The sequence below is a fragment of the Malurus melanocephalus genome, unplaced genomic scaffold (genome assembly GCF_030028575.1).
Source record: "Malurus melanocephalus ecotype Western Australia unplaced genomic scaffold, MMel_1.1 scaffold_53, whole genome shotgun sequence".
In the NCBI taxonomy this organism is placed as follows: domain Eukaryota; kingdom Metazoa; phylum Chordata; class Aves; order Passeriformes; family Maluridae; genus Malurus; species Malurus melanocephalus.
Genome location: NW_026623285.1, coordinates 2,400,866 through 2,418,003, shown reverse-complemented (window position 1 = coordinate 2,418,003; position 17,138 = coordinate 2,400,866). Strand labels below are relative to the sequence as shown.

At 41.1% G+C, this 17,138-nt stretch overlaps 1 protein-coding gene across 2 annotated transcripts in view; it reads right to left on the bottom strand.

Moving 5' to 3' along the window:
- CREB5 (cAMP responsive element binding protein 5) overlaps nt 1-17,138 on the bottom strand; it is a 206,914-nt gene that overhangs the window by 85,759 nt on the left and 104,017 nt on the right. Inside the window, exon 1 of one of the 2 annotated variants that reach the window (XM_057365514.1) lies at nt 10,164-10,238. The exons of the other annotated variant lie outside the window; for it this stretch is intronic. Within the exon in view, the coding sequence (XP_057221497.1) occupies nt 10,164-10,210 (47 nt within the window). The 5' untranslated portion in view covers nt 10,211-10,238. Of the gene's footprint in view, nt 1-10,163; nt 10,239-17,138 lie in introns of those variants that run through there. 2 annotated transcript variants of the gene reach the window in all.

Sequence of the window (17,138 nt, the reverse complement as noted above, 5' to 3'; positions counted from 1 at the left end):
CCTGAACGCCGTAGCAGGCGAGTACAAAGATGTACTGGAAAAAAATTAAGTTGCAAAAGCCTTTTCTGCACCAATCCCCTTACTTTTCATAGTGAGAATGGTGCTGTACTTGTGTTAGAAATGACAAAAAGGTTTTTCTAGAGTCTCCTGATATCAACTGTAACCCTGAAGTTATATGAGGATAGAGACTTCAGTTATCTATAGAATATGTGCAAATTAAATATACCTTATCACAGTGAATTCACTTGCACTGTAACTGCTGTGATTTATGCAGAAAATTGCAGCTAAGCTCAAAAGCTAGAGCAGCACTTTCAGGTTGATCAAAACTATTAAATTCACTAATTAATTGTATTTAATAAATCTTGGAAATGGAGAATAATATTTGGAAAAGCACAGATTTTTAGCATTTCTAAACACTCCAGTTTTAAAGGCCATATTAATCTGGAAATTTGCATAGTTATTTAAAAATTGTAATTGTCTTGAAAACCTGAGATTATCTTTGTTCTTTATTGGCACAAAAGAATCAAGAAATTAAATCATATTGACTTAACATAAATGACTATTTTTAAATTCAGCCACTAAGTCAACAAGCTTGTTATTCACACAAAACTGGTTACTGTTATAGTTCACCTGCCTGAAGAACACCAATGACACAAAAGAAACCTTAAATCTGTCAGTGTTTCTTCATTTCCTGCTCTATTAAAAACAATCCAATATTCCAACTTACTCCTCTCTTTTATGTCTTCTTTCCTAGATTTTTCCTAACTAATTTTAACAGCTAGTTAGAAACCTGAACATCAATATGAGTGCATTAATGAAAAACAGAACTAACACTGGTATTTCAAAGCTATCTTAAAGACTGATTAGATTCAGTAATAAATTAACTGGGTAGGAATGTGGTTTTCAAGGGAAAATACGATGGTACAGGAAAGTATGGGACTTCTTGTTTTGTTTTCCAAGGGGGTTAGCTCTTCCAGCCAGGAAGTTTTTACCACACGTCCAGATTCCGTGATTTGCTCTGCATCCAACAGCCCTGAAAAATCATCTTTGACATTTACTGAAGCGTCAGGCGCTGGGCTTTAAAAGGACAAATCTTGTCTTGGTTACAAGAAAAGGGTTTGCAAACAAGATGAATGCATGACAGTAAAGAAGGTGCCAGAGATGTAGTGAGAGCAGGGCTGTACTCTCTAGGACTGCACTTTTGGAAACTTCATAAATATGAGCAACAGCCTTCTCTGAGCCTTTCAGCTCAAGACAAATGCAAGGTTGAGGCAGCGTCACTGCAGAGGCTTTTGTCAGTGAAAAGTCACATTCAGGGACTCATCCTCAGTCTTTATGTTCTATTCGACAATAAATTATTAATTTTGCAATAATAAAATAACTGAGCATGCATGATTTTACATGTGACAGCAGTGACAGCATATTGGATAGTCGTTAGTTAATGGACAAACATGAAGGCAGGATAAGGTATAGAGGGAGTTCACTGCAAAAAGGCATTAAAGTGCCATTGCTTTTATAGTGGGAACAGCTTTTGCTAGCTAAGTTCCTGTAAAACACACATTTGAGCTTACAGGGATATTAGCAAATGGATGCATCACATGGTTATGGACAAAGCTTGTCTTCTAGTTTTGCAAAACATGCTGAAAATTACCATGGGGGCTTCAAAAGTTTTATTTGTAATGGCTTAATTCACTTACTTCTGTAAAAGCTAAAAGGGTGGGGGGCAAAGTCCTTTTAAGCTGACTAATTTGGGAATACATCAGAGATGGATTTTCTCATAGGATTTTAGAATTATCTTGGAATTCTCACCATGAGCAAAAACTGCAGATGCTTAGTCGAGGAAAGAACAAGACCTGTTCAGCTGTTTATAAACTGAAAACATATTTGTCTGTGTTTTGGCTTGCATTTCAGCCAAACGATGGCTGGTTTTCATGATTACTGTTTTATCATTGCATGTTCATCAGGCATCTACTAAAACTTGAGTGCCTGTCACTTAAAGTGAGATGGGAAAGTTAGGAAATGAAGCACCTCAAAGCACAGAGCAATTCCAAGTCCACATTTAGAGCTGTTACATGAGGTGCATACATTCTTTTTTTCTCAAGTCAAGGTGGACATAAGCAGGCACAGGATATGCTTTAGATGACATTATGTTCTTATCTCACCTTTTCCTTTTCTTATTGCTTTTTGCTCATCAAAATTCTTCCTGCTTCCACCCCCCGGACAGACAGCCTGTGCTGCCATCATTGCCCAGCGCAGGTCCAGAGAAGTTTTAGTCAGAAAGCACCTCAGAGGGTCACCTTGTCCCACCTTCTCCAACCAGGACTAAATGCAGTATCAGAGCAGGCTGCTGGGTGCCTTTTTTAGACAAAGTGTGAAAATCTACGGTAGCAGAAACTGACTCCAGCCAGTTGCTGTACTTTGCCACAGTTCTCCTGCTGGAACCTTTATTTCTTTAGGCCTCATGGATCTTTCTCTGACTGAAACTTACTCCTGCTTTCTCCCATCTCCATGCTGCAAAGTGGGGCAGACCCTGTCTCCTCTGTAGCCACCCTGCAAGGAGCTAAAGGCTGCAATTAGATCCCCTCCTAGCCATCTCTTCAGGCAAAAGAAACCAAATTCCCCTGCTCTCTGCTTCTTTAGCTACTCTCTCCCTTCAGCTTATGGAAGATGTCCCTAAGGCCATCTGTCCTCCCTGCAAGTCACCCCCCTTCCTCTGCTGCAGTGCCATAAGTCACTGCAGGCTCACACAAGAACATGTGTGCAGTTTTAGGGTGCCCATTTGCTTGGGGTTATTCAACAGATTTCACCCAAAACTGTCCTGGATTTATGTCCTTTATTTATGCTGGGTGCATAAATTTTGTATTCCGCTCATAACAGAGATCTTTCCAAGTCCTCTGGAACCCAAATAGCTGACCCTGAGCCAATCAGTTAATTATTATATCTAATGTTTGTCCTATTTGATAATTACTCAGTACAAGAGACATATGCCAATGTGTGCAGATGTGTGATGGAGAAGCAACAGACATCCAGCTCAATCCAATCTCCACTCCAAAACATCTTGTTACTGCAGCATTGAATCTTTGAAACAACGCTCCCTGAGATAAAGAACTGCCTATTAAGGGGGAAAAAGAAGGAGGTATCAGAGTTGCAGCTGGTTGTGCTTTCAGTCAAGAACTTGTCCTGAGAAAGACCAGGTGAGACCAAAGTTTAAAATTTTGGAATGCAACACATTCAGGTGCCAGAGTATTACTGCCTGTTTCATCGTTTGTTGCTCTTCACACTTTCTGGGCATTTGCCCACAGAAACAAATCAGAAATAACAGAGCCATTTAGAAGTGATGCCATATATCAAACAGAAAATAAAATGTACAAAGCTTAATCATCTTTAAGTGTATAACAAGTGAGAAACTTATTTTTTTCATGACTGTTCTTAAATAACAAAAAAGTATTTCTCAGCAAAAAGAATTCCCAACTTCTCTTGAAAAAATTGTTGTCAAAATCCCAAATTTTAACAATTACTGAGCCTCATTGGAAACTTTTCAATCAGCCACATTTTGCTTTTTTAAGAAACCTTTATAAATTCATGCTTTTCCAACTATCTCGATGCTTTTTTTTTTTTTTTTTTTTATAGAACATTAAGTTATTATTGCATATTTTTACACACGTTGCTGGTAACTTCCTGGACTTTTCCTGAAGTATGTACTGCAGGTTTTTTATAGGGCACTACAAAGTCTTGTCAAAATAGTTTGAACTAAATGAAAAAAAAAATAGTTTAAATAATTACTAAATATTAGAATAGCTACTGAATTGCAGTAGCTGGAAAACATGCCATACTGCACAAGATTAGAAAGTAAAAAGCCATACCAAGCACTTAGTTATGCATAGCAATGTCTCCCTTTAACAGTTGCTTAAATTTTTACCCAAAATTTGATTTCTCATTCTTAAAGAAAAACTGGAAATGTGAGGGAGAGCTGAGGGGTGCTAAGAGAGTGTCAATTTCAAAAAGAAAGGAACCATCAATCAAATTTATATAGCAATACCACCTTAAGTTACACCACTTAAAAACTTACTCATGTGATAAATTCTTTCTGGTATGATTGCTTAGGAACAGCAGAAGTTAACTTTTCCTTGCAGTGTCAAAGATGGGGACAGACACACACATAACCCCTACATTCACATGCAAATCCCCCATACAGAGATTTATGTACCAATTTGTGTACCCTCTTTCATAAGAATGGCCACAGGAGATACTTGTCAACACTGGATTCGAATGGCAAGGAATCTGGTGGTTCAGGCAAACTGAAAACTGAGTCTTAATTTAGTGTTTATTTTGATTTTTCAGCCAATCTTATTTCTACATGAATTTTCTAAAGAAACTCACTGATTCAAAGTATATCAGAAAACTGAAAAGTATTCAGAGCAAAGAGAATTCCTGCAGTCCTGTGATACAAGAGAAATACAGCTCACATCCTTAGCTGCAGTGAAAGAAAAGTTCATTTTGACCTGGAAACCAAATGATAACAAAGAGCACAGTACTGGAACTTTTCTGACACGATACTGAGTTGCCTTAAGCTGAGGTCAAGGAAGAATCTGGTCTCGTACATTTTTTCTGTTATGGTTTGTAAGACTTCATTTGGAAAAACCTAGCTCATGTTAAATCTGACATATAAAATTACTCGTGCTGAGGGGCTTTTCCAGTGTGGTAAAACATTCAACTGACATTACCTTAGACAGGGCTTGTGATAATGAACTTCTGTTATTATAGTTATTATTTTGCTGCTGATAATGGGCACAGATTTATTGATCTGTAGAAAATAGCGCCCATCTGAAGCACATTGCCCATATTCTTTATAGTCATGGAGCAGCACAAGAGTTGCAGATTTCTGCAGTGAAACTCTCCATCTGGTTATTTACATGAATACATCTCCTACTTATACCAATAAAGAGCTTTAATATGTTTGACTAATGGTTGCAATTTTCAAAACATCCCACACTGCTCTTGAATGAAAGATAAGATGTTAAAATAAAGACCACTACAGAAATACAGCTTGTGCTGATCTGAGAGACTGCCATTTTCACTCTCAATTAGTAGTTTTTAGCAAGAGAATGGCTAGTTTTATTATAATGCTCAGAAATCTTTCATCAAATTAAAAGTTGTATGTTTTCAACAGAGATACTGATTTTAACTCTGGAAGTTGATGCCATAAGGAAACATCAAGCCATAAAATAAAGAATGGAAGTGAGGATGGAATAAACAGTGTTCTGTTAAGTAAATGATACTTTCCTGGCTCTGTCAGGATCCAAAAGACCTAAAAAGTAAAATGTGTGTCACTGGGACTGAAAAAGAATTTGTTCTATTTGACAATTAAAGCTTTAAAAACATATTTGGAGGAAGTGGAGAGGGAACAAGCACCACAACACAGAAATTCCATGCCACGTTTGAAAGCAAACACAAGCACCCACGTAGAGAGGAAATCACACATTAATAGAGATCCAAGGTTCATCAGTCTCTGGGACCACTGTGGCTGAACAAGTAGTTTTTCAAGAGGGCACATTCCAAAGCTAGAGATGTTGAAAAATAGGTGGGTGCTCAAAGGACTTGAAAGAGGATCAATTTTATCCCAAGACCATCAACTCAGCTCTCCCATTCACTGCAATAAGCTTTGGATCAGGCTCAACGTTCAGATGTAGTCCTCACTCACTAAAATTGGCTGGTCACACTGGAAACCGTTTGGGCAAGGTACCCCACCCATAAACAGAGCATTTGGGGAGAGTACAGAGAGTAAGCAACAAATACTTTGTCTCTTTGCCAGGACTAGGGGTTGTGTCTCTTACTTGCTCACCCTCTGAGACAATTAAACAAGGGCTATAGTAAGGTGATATCTCTGAAACAATCTAAGAAGGAATGCCACATGAATGAGAAATAAGAGCATAAGGGTTCCTTCAATTTTGAAGTCGAAAGTGGAAGAAATGACTAAGCAACAGGGTACAGAAAGCCACTAGCAGATGTATGCAGTGTTTCCAAAAGCTCTTTGCTCTGGGATCTTGCAAGTAGGAGGAAGAATAGAAAGGAAATAGAAACCTGAGTGTGGAAAGAGAGTTCCACTGTGGGAATTGCCACATCATCTAGGTGGAAGACAAAGATACGCAAGTCCATTTGCAGGAAAAAGAGAGCATAAACCGAGTTAAGTGGATATTAATGAACGCTAAACAAGGATGGCAAGCCTGCTCTGAACTTACAAATCACATCCGCATTAATACCAAATGAGTTCATTAAGATTAACATTATTATGATGAGTATCAAAGGGATTAAAAGAGATTATGGCAAATAAGAGAGTCAGATAGGGATGAGATGTAATTACCTTCCTATCTGCTTCATCTGTAGCTGCAGAGAAAGACCCAGCATTCACTTCACACTGGAGGAACCTAACTCACATTTTGATCTGAAGTGTAATTTTCAGCCAAGCTGATCTCAACACTTTGGGCTGAACACAGCCCAGGCATGTGCAGGACGAACAAAGGAAGGGTGGGAATGCGAGCGTAGGGAGAGACGGGGAAGGGCACGGGAGGCCACTTTGCCCCAGCACCTTCACCCAAGTGCAGGACTGGGTTTTCCTGCCCCCATGCCCAAAACTTGTGAGGTCAGCCCTGCCACAGCCTCTGTCCAACACCTGACCTGCTCTGATCCCAGCACTCATGACACCAGATCTGAAAGCTTCACAGGGCCTCACAAACATCAACCGCATCTTCCAGAAAGGTTTAAGAGAAAGGTCTCAAAGTTAGGGCTAGGAAAACTGAGGAATTCAGGAGCAGAGGGATCACAATGAAGCAAAAAGAAGCTGTCTGATATTTACGTCTTGCTTTTGTATTGCAACTACAGAGCCAATTCTTTCGTGCATGTAGAGACCAGCAAAGGATCACCAAATTACAGCTAAAAATCACACAGCTTACAGAACAGATATCCTGCCAACGCACACATTCAGCAATGCAGGCGGAAATGTAACTTGGGATCTTAGTGGGGAAAATTTACTGGGATGGGTCCAGCCAGGCTCTGCTGGGAGTGGATTGCCTTTCTTCACAGGCCGACCACACTCTCCAGTGCAAACATCACCCCCAAGCTCTGGTGTGTTTGGCCTCTGCTTTGTTTGACAGGTTATGTGTGCTTCTGAACATATCTTCTGATGCTCATTTTCAGAGCATTGTTAACATTTCTCCTGGCTGCTGTTTAAAAATTAGATCCCTAAAGATGTGATCCTTGAATAAGAAAATCCTCTTGCCAAAAAGACTCAGCTTCAAACATGTGACTGTCAGGGCTGTTGCCCTCTGACCATGAAGCTGCAAGTGCACTGGCAAACCTGCACTTTGGGTCCCAGCAACTAACAGCAGAGGAATCCAAATGGGCAGCTACTTTCTTTTTTGCCTTGTCCAAAAAGAACATGCATTTCAAAAGCACCTGTCAAGCACAACCAGAGCTGTCTAACTCTCATCTGACAGTTACGTCTCATTATTTATGTTTTGTCGCTTCAACAACAAATGTACATACATACATACATACATAGACACACCTGTGTGTGTATGCATACAGAATTCACAACTGCAGCTTTTTGAAAGAAGCCTTTCAGACAGCTTACAACTGTTTTTCCTGTGGTGCTGTGTTGAAATCAGCGAAGCAGCAGTAGTAAATTATAACTTAAGAGTTGCAGTGCACTTCTGAAAGGCAAGAAGAATTTACATCTTTATACTCTCGGCCTAACTTCACCGAGCGTGAATCAGCAGGGTGGATAATTTGTGAAAGTTTGAGTACACAGCAGGGTCATCAGTCGGTCCACACCTTCTAGAGCACCAAGATGTTCTCTTTTGCTGCCCTTCCAGACAGGTGACATGTTAATAGCTGGTACCAGACAAGTGAGACTCTGATCCCCTGTGGAATGCAATCCGATACCCAAAGACTTTCAGGCCACGCTGCGCAGCGTATTTTACACGTGTTTTTATAAAAGAAATAGCAGGGATGCATTTCTGTACAGGAAAGATGGAGTGTGACAGTCTGTTATCCTCTGCCCAGCATCTTGCCAGCATGGTTAGACACTATCCTAGGACAACACTGCCGGACTTTTCCTGAACAAAGTCTCCAGGCACAGAAGGCAGGAAGGGAAAGAACGAAGACAACTCCATCCCAGCATCTAAAGCAGGCAGGCAAAGGAAAGAATCTGCTATGCTTTATTCTGATGGTCCGTGGAGCTGCACTTCCCAACATTTCTAGGAGAAAGTATGAGTCAGAAATCCTACGGGAACTCCTGCAGCAGCACAGCTCCCTCCACAACCCACACCTCCTCAGCAGAGCACTGCGCAATCCCATCCATATGGTGTATCTGCACTGCACCGTGGGCCAGGGCCGGGCGCAGCCTCACCTTGCTTGGGCTCTCCAATGATAAAAGTTTGGCACATGAGCAATTGTTTGTGCTGAGGAGCTTGAAAATCAGGGCACTTAGGGAAAACCTGTGAATGAAGTGCAGGAACACAATGGATCGACATAAGATGGGCTTGCAGAGGGCTGCCAGAGGGAAGGGAAGGCAGGAGCTGGCCATGGGCTCTTGTCCTGTTCAGAAAGAGAGCAGGAGGTTTTGCCACCACCTCAGAACACTGCTTGTTATTTTGCTCTGTCAGACCCCAATACAGGTTGTAAAAAAAAAAAAAAAGAAAAAAAAAAAACAAACCACCAAACACTTAAGAGCATGTTTAAGGCTATCTTTACTTAATCAAGCAAATCTGTAGTCCACAGTGGATACCAACACAGTGTTTCCCTGAGAGATAGAAATTCCCTTTGAAAAGGACACTTCTGAGAGAGTCAAGAGCAGACAGCTCTTGACACAGAAACCTGATGCAGAGCTCCTCCAAGCAGAACAGGTATTCTCAGGACACCAACACACACCTGACAGCTCACATTCATCCCACATTTAAACATAACCAGTGCCCGAGCACGGGCTTAGTGTTAAACTCTGTAGCCCACCCTAAGGGTAATGTACTCACAGTGAGCTCAGGGAGGAGGCACCTTTTCTCCCTGCACACCAGACCTAGACACCGTTAGCTAGGTGGAAAAAAGACTAAAAGGTCTGTAGGGAGACTGACAGACTTAATAAGACAAGCCCAGTGCGCTGTCTTGCAAAGGAAAACCATTCAGGCAGGTGCCCCGAGTCCCCGGGAGCTGTAGAGAGCAGAACCATGACAGGACGGGATCTGCTGCGCAGGGTCGGGACCTCCGCGCTCCCAGCAAAGGCAAGACAGCCACAAGAGAGCCCGAGGTAAGCTGAGGATCACAATGCTGCTGACAAGTGCTAGGGATGAGCTCTGCAAACTGCCTCCCTTAAATGCTTCATTTTCTACAGTGGATTCCCAACAGTAGAAGCTTTTACTCGCTCTGCTAGGCAGAGGCTGAACTGCTTTCTTCAAACAGTTTCAAATTCGCCAGCCACGCTCGAAGAACCACCCCTTTTTGCCTTTCTCTTTTCTTTTTGCTCTCTCTGGGCTTTTCGTGAAAGAGACATCCAGTTTCAAGCCATTTAAAAAATATCCAAAAAACCCCGGTGGAAAATAATTCGCAGCTGTGATAATATCACATTTTTTAAAATACCGTAATATAGTTTTACTTTTAATAATAAAAGATAAAAAAGGGGAGTCTGTGAATAATTAGAGAGTGCAGTCTGAAGCCAGTTACAGTCACTGCAATTGATAATAAACTTAAAGCCCCTTGACAGCAGGTAAATGCTTTGCAACCCTGACCCCCTTCCTCTCACATTACTTAACAACCCTGCAGTTCCAGCATTACATCACCGTCCAAGCGATTGGTTCCTGCATTTTAACTCTCTCCCTGTCTCCTCCGATTAGGAACAACATAATGATGGAGCGGGGGGAGACACCAAACCACAACAAACTACCAAACTTCTCTCAAGTTTGCTGTGCTCCTTGTTTGGGTTCGGTTTGGTCGAAAAAACAGCTTCTGCTCCTAAGAGCTGAGGTTACACGCACCAGAAAACAAACTCTGTAGAAGTGGAAAAGAGTGGGAAAGGGGGACTCGGGAGGGGAGAAGAAGAGGAGGAGGAGGAGGAAGGCGAGGAGGGGGGGAAACTATAGAGAAATCAGAAAAGGAAAAGAAAATTAAAAACAAACCTCATGGACATCACTGAGCCTGAATTCCCTGCTGAGGTGCAGAACATGAGAGCCCTGGAATGAGTCTATGTAGAACTTGAGCCAAAGCTTAACTAGCCCGAGTGAGTCATATCCTTCCCATTTGATTCCCGTCCAAGCGATGATGTAATGCCCTGGCCTTCTCCCTCGCTCCCGCTCGCTGCACTACCTCCCTCCTCCCCTTTTCTCCTTTTTAGCTCAGTGCTGGTGAAGTCACCATTTAAATCTGGCAGCGCTGAAGCAAAAACTTCAATGTAACCAAAACAGCCCCAGGCCAAGTTCCAGACGCACTGAGACTCGGTGGTGCAATTGCCATTGGAAACGAGTAAACAGAGAAAGAAACAGTGCTGCCTCTGAAAGGCCTGCGCAGCTGCCTGCCGGAGCGCAGGAAAACCTTGGGATCAGGGACGGGGCTGTCAGGACTCTCTGGGATGGCCACAAGACTCCGCATCGCTCCCGAACGCCCGCACGATCCGTGCTGCGGGAAGATCGGGCCGTCGGGAAAGGCGGGGATGGAGCCTGAGCTGAGCGGGCAGCGGAGAAGCCGCGGAGCAGCGAGTGTGCGAGGGGCTCTGGCACGATGGAGAGCGCTGCTTTTGCGGGGTGTGCCTCAGGCTGCGATTTGTCCGCCTCGGCAGAGCGCAGCTGGAATCGAGCCCCGCGTTTTTGAAGGAAAACGACGGGGTTGGTTCTTGCGCCGAGTTCCTCCGTATGCAAACGCACAGGTGCGAGGCGCCTGCTTTCCCCTCGGCTTGAAAAGTACCAGAAAAGCCACAAGTCAATACAGCACAGCAAACTTGTAACTAATTCACTGCTGCGCTGCTCTTATTGCCTGTCTGGTGTTTCTCTCCCAAGTCTGTTTTTTTTTAAGGATAGAGAATGTTTCTAAATGCAACTTATAATAAACTTCCGCACACGCAAGGATAAGTGATTGTGGTGCAAAGTGCTCTGCCTCATCAAAGTCCTCCTGGTGTTAAATATTACAGTGCCCGTGACTGAAATACCTTGTGTCCTCCCCCACAGTGGGCTTTGTCACTGTTCATCACTCACAATTGATGGTAGTCAATGCAGTACCAAGCAGTTGATCCACACAAGAACGCAAAGCCTAAGTAATAATAATAATAATAATAATAATAATAATAATAATAATAATAATAATAATTTTAAATGTCTAAGCACATATAGCATCCCTGAGAAACTCAGTTTCAACATCAAACTGCAGATGTAAGTATTAATGGCACGTGAAGCACCGTGGAGGTATTTTAAGGTGTCTTTATAGATCATGAACTATTTCACAAAGCCACTTCACCGCACATCTCAGAGCGAAACTCAGTTTTCCAACACTCAGTGGATGCATTTTTGCCCCACAAATTTAGAAAACAGTTGGAAAACAGCAAAGTCAATGTGCTTTCTTATCCTCTTTATGATGATGTGAGTTTATGGAAAATCAATTTCTATTGCCTAGCAGCATTTTACCACACTGGGGGTTTTTGGGGGTGGATTCTTTAATTGATCACATCAGCAAAGCAACAGAGATTATTATAAAGTAGCAAAGTCTCCTCCTGAGGATATTCTTAGGGCTTTAAATTATCTTTAGAATATATTTCTATGGATTGACACAATTAGCTTCTGTCATGATTTGGTCTTGAATTCAAGTAGTTTCAGTCATGAATTCAAATTACTTTTTCATTTAAGATGCATATGATTTTTACAGATGGAATGAGAGGAGGAGAAAACTAAGCATCTGTCCTGTTCAATTAAAAAAAAACACAGTTCACCACAGCAGCCTGACCTGCTGGATGACATCCTCAATTGATATTGATGCTGCAGCCACTCAGAGTGACACCTTTATCAAGCAAGGCAGCTCTGAATTAGAGGTGATCAGCCATAATTATTACTGGCGCCACTGAAGCCTGTGGCTTGACAGCATCAGATGTGGTTGTTATAAAGTTTGGTCCATTGTGTCAATGGCCTGTATAACTCATTTATGTCTGAATTACCAGCTATTGATTTTTTGTCTTGTGTCACGTAATAAAATAAAAGTTAGATCATTCCTAAAGCCCCCTTTTAATTCCAGCCCTGCTGATAGTTTCATTTTAAGCTTATCCCACTTCTTCCTCTCCATTTAAAAAAATGCAACTTCCATCCCTCTTTCTGTGCGTGTCTAAGAGGTCATCTTCCCTCCTTCTTTCTTTTTATTTTGTCTTCCTTCATTTACACTGCTGGATTTCACAGCTTCTGCTCATCCAGTTATGCCATTGACATTGCTATAAACTTTGTCATGGACCCGAGACAGATCCCTGGCTCAGAACAAGGGAATGTGGATAGAACCAAGGCACAGCTTTAAATCCCCAGGCCCAGCTTTGCAAAGAAGGAAGCTGCCACCTAGAAAAAAAAAGATTACCCCAAGCAACCCAAGTTACCATGGGCTGCTTGTGCATATACATCCATTCCTGCAGTCTTCGGGCCTCTTCTGACTCTTCTGAAAAACCCACACTTCTACCACCATAGATATTCAAAGCAAAATGCAACTGAAGAGATCATGCAGGAGCTTCAGGGTAGTTCATTGTCCTCCCGAGGCTTTGAGCACTTGCCTGGCAACTGTGCTCTTTCAAAAAAAAATTTGCTTTACCAGAAGCACTAGCAGATCAACTGCCCGTTTGTGAGCATCTTAATCTTAATATCACAAGAGTGTCTGTGTGTGTATGGCAAATAGCTCTTTAAATTATTATTGCTTTCATAGACACAAACTCAGAAGAATTAAACTGTTTTCAAAGCAGTGTCTTATAGAAGATATTTCCAGGAATTAGAGCACTTTCTGAAATGAACAAGAAAGATGAAAGGAGTGTGAACTACTGATCATTTCAAAATTATATATTTACACTGAAGTCCTGTTTCAAGAAATAAACTGTTTTAAAACAGACACTATGCTCCAAAGGAGTTAAAAACTTATTTGTTCTTGCTGATTGGAAAACAAAAAGTTCTTTCCAGGCAGGTATTTCCAAAGCCTATTGATTTTTTCTTCCCCCTAACAGGAAACACTGTTTTCCCCTTTTCCTTCCTGTGACAGACCAGTTAATGATAAAGAATGTCCTGTGCTCAGAGGAAATTCCACTTGCATGCAAGAGCTCCCTCTTTATCTGTTTACTTGTCTGTCTTTTCATTCTCCCCCCACTCCAACCCCAGCCTTAAATTTCCATGTTCAGCCACACTCAAGAATAGGGCTGTTGTGATGAGAGTTATGGGATGTTTTAATTCTAATGGGAGTCTTCTTCAAACTAGGGCCCTGGCCAGGACAGTTATGACTCCAGCTTAGCTGTCTAGCTCAGGAATTCTTGCAACACCCTCCCTGCAGAATGTTTCATCCTTGGGGAAAGGGTGGTGGGGTACACCACAGATGTTTGGTGTAACTGAAACTCGACAAAAATCACTGCTTCTGCTGAAAGTTTCCAGTCTCCACAACCAGACAGCTCTGACTTTTGAGAGCCCAAACGTCACAGTGCACTGGGATTATCCCAAATGCGTATTGTAACAAGGAACTGGGTGTGCTGCAGTGGATAGAAAAATCACCAGTCCTACGTGCATTTTAGGTGAGCGTGTCTCATCCAGCCCTTGGGACTGACTTTTGCCTATGTCAATCAGTGGCCCGAAGCATCAGCAAAGACCCTGTGGATGAAAGCAGTATAACCTGATTATTTTTTTCCTCCACTGCTTGGCTCTTAAAGAGGCTTGATTAAGAAAATATTCTGTAATAATGGTCCTGAACTCAGGAAAGTCTCATTTTCTTTCTGACATTATTTTTCATTTCTAACCCAAGAGCCTTACAGTCCCTGTGGAATTAAAGAGGCCAGATAATTTCAGGGTTAAATAAGCTTTAATGACTATCACATGTATGGAACCTTAAACCCAGTATTAAAAATTATTTTTTTAAAGTGGCATCTCTTCCTTTTTTAATTTAAAATAACCATCCAGGTGGTTTCCTAAGGATTTCTTTGCAAATTGCTTCCAGTGAACCTTTTCAGTTCCAGACCACTGCAAACCCATGTGGTGGTATTCAGCATTTAGTTCAACTTGGGTGTCCCATGTTTTGGTAGTGGACAGAGGGACTTTCTGCACAAATGTCTGCATGGGGAGGTGGTCTGAGCAGCCTACATGTCACTAGCAAGGACAGAAGAATGTAAATATCCACAATTTCAGAAGAAACTGAAGGAAGGCAGCATTAAGAGCAGATTCTTCAAGTTACTCGTAAGAAAATGGGGCACATGTTCCCAAGTCAGTTTGATGTGTCAGGAAAAGACATTCTTTGTTTAAGAAGACTCAGATCAAAGTGCTCAGCACTGAGCGGTATCAATGGTTTCCCGACGAACTCTCTAAACTGTAATGAAATAAAATATCTGGAAATATCCTTAATGAGAACTGCCCCAGATTTTTTGAATATAAGCATTTTAAGGCAACAGATTGGACAAAGTCTAAATGAAACCGGGAACAAAGATCTCACCCTCTCACATGCTCAAACGTGCTGCTGCGTTAGAAACACGTCACTGAAAATATACAAGGAAAGAAGCACTGCCAAAATTTGGGTCCAGCTTCTCTGGAGACAGAAACGTGCAATGGGCATGATGGCCAGTAGATTTCCCCAAAACATTTTGGCAATAAATCTTCAAGAACAGTCTCAAGGTAAGAAACACTTTCCCAGGAATTGTTCCATGCAGGTTAAAGCCACTTGGGATCATGGGGCTTTTCTGCTGGGAGATAGAACTGTCCACTTGCTGTACACTGATCAGATAGCCATGGGCCAGTAGCAAGTGGCTGATGTGGAAGTGGAGAGCTTTGTATCCAGTCAGTGATTGGAGCTGTACACCACAAATACCTAAGAAAAATAATGCAGCAATTTCTGCAAGATCCCAATGCACCTTGCAGAATGTGACGTGGTGCAATTACTCCCAACATTGCAGTCAGGCACCGATGGCACAGGAGTGCAGAGGGGAGATGCTGGCTAAGGACAGAAGCAAACAGTTGCAATTAGGTAAAATCCATCATGTAATCTTTAATGTTCATGCATAATGAATAAGAGGTTCCCTTCCCCAGCTGTGATTCTAATTACTCTAACAGATAATTAGAATTTGCTGGTTAAAATGTGAAGCCACTGCTCTTTTTAGATTTGCTTGAAAAAGCTTTGCCATATATCTACACTAAATATCTTCACCCTAGATCTCAGGTATTTTAATCTTCATCCACAATTCTACAATCTTTGTCTTGGACACCATGAAAACTATATCAATTTATAGATGCACCTCACAGACTGTAACAGGGAAAAGGATCTGGTTTTGATACCCTTTCCTCACTTAACTTCCAGCAGACAGAAAAGTAACTTGAAATAGCAAAATTTCGATTAAAAGAGCCAACTTAATATGCTGTAATTAAAAATATGTGCTTTGAAGTACAGTATGGTGAGCACAAAAAAATAAATAGTACAGCTCTAAAACAAATTTTATCACTGAACCAAATTTTATTCTTCTCCTAAACTGTCATTCCCAAGCATTTTTGTTAGCTCTCATCTTTATTTTTCAGCATAGTAACAATAGTTAATATTCTAATGAAACTTTTTTTTAAAAATAGGCAAATATCTGGAACTCAATTCCAACTGGAAAAGGGGTGTGCTGGGACTCAGATCACCCTCATTACAGCAGGACAAATTCATAGTGCTATTTGATAAAAACATACACAAGATAACTTGTTTTTAAAGAAACGCCCTCTTTTGTTAGTAATCCAGCTGATAGTACAATATTTCCTCCTTGAAAATGAGCAGCTAGAACTGTCCACTAGGAAATCTTTTCTGGACTCTTGCTGAACAAACTGACTTAAGCTTTGGAGTTCCATGAATTACAAGTAGCCAAGTAATTCTGTTGATCCTGGCTCATCCTTGCACACAGGCTTTACAGAATTCAATCACTATCAGGATAAAGAAAATTCATGATCCAAGAGGTACCATTCTTAACTTGGCTTTAACCAAAAGTATGAATTTAATTAACATCAGGAATCTTGACACCGAAACTCCACTATAGTCTTTTAGTACAAATATGAAAATTTTAATATTTCTTAAAACCACACAGGTCTGCAGCACAGAAACTGAGATGCAGCCACAACTAAGGGTCAGCCTGCAATTCCCTGTTTGCAGTGACTCTTGTTGAAACACAATGTGATGGAAAGTTTGCAATGCCACAGGTCAGCCATAAGAATTAAAACTCTGTAGTTCATAACATAAAGCTACTACATGAGTAGGTATTTTAAAAGGGAATAACTAATGTATTTGCCTTTTTTTTTTTAGTAAGAGTTAACCAGGAAATCCCATTCTAGTTCTCTTCATAGGAACTTCTCCAGCCATAGATTAATCATCTGATAGATCCTTTCTGTAATCAAGTGAGGTCCATCTGTACCCACTTATGGTTTTAGGATTTACATACTGTTTAGTCTTCCAATGCTTTTTTTTCTGGAAAAGTATGGCTATCTATTAACTCCAAACATATTAAAACCAAACAGATTTGTCGCAGACACTCAGACAAATCCTTTCAAGACTGACTGGAAAGCATCTGCTTTTTAATGTCATCAGAGTCAGAGTTACACCACTAGTTTTACCGTGATGATAAATGAAAGAGAAATAATTTTTAACTTCACTTTCACATTCTGTGGTGCAGGATGCTGTTTTAGTTTCAACATCAGTTTTTATGAATCAAAACCAACAGCTTTTCCATTCTTGCATAAAAAAAACCCAAACAAACTCTGGAATAAAAAAGTATCTGTACAAAACTTGCATGTACTCTGAAGTATCCAGTGAGTACACATTCCACACAAACTGTTTGTACTAGATTTACACAGTCTTCTGCTTGGATACCCTCTAACACTAGCTTGTTCCTGCTGCTGTACAAACCCAAATGCGTGTTCTTGTCCTTAGTGACT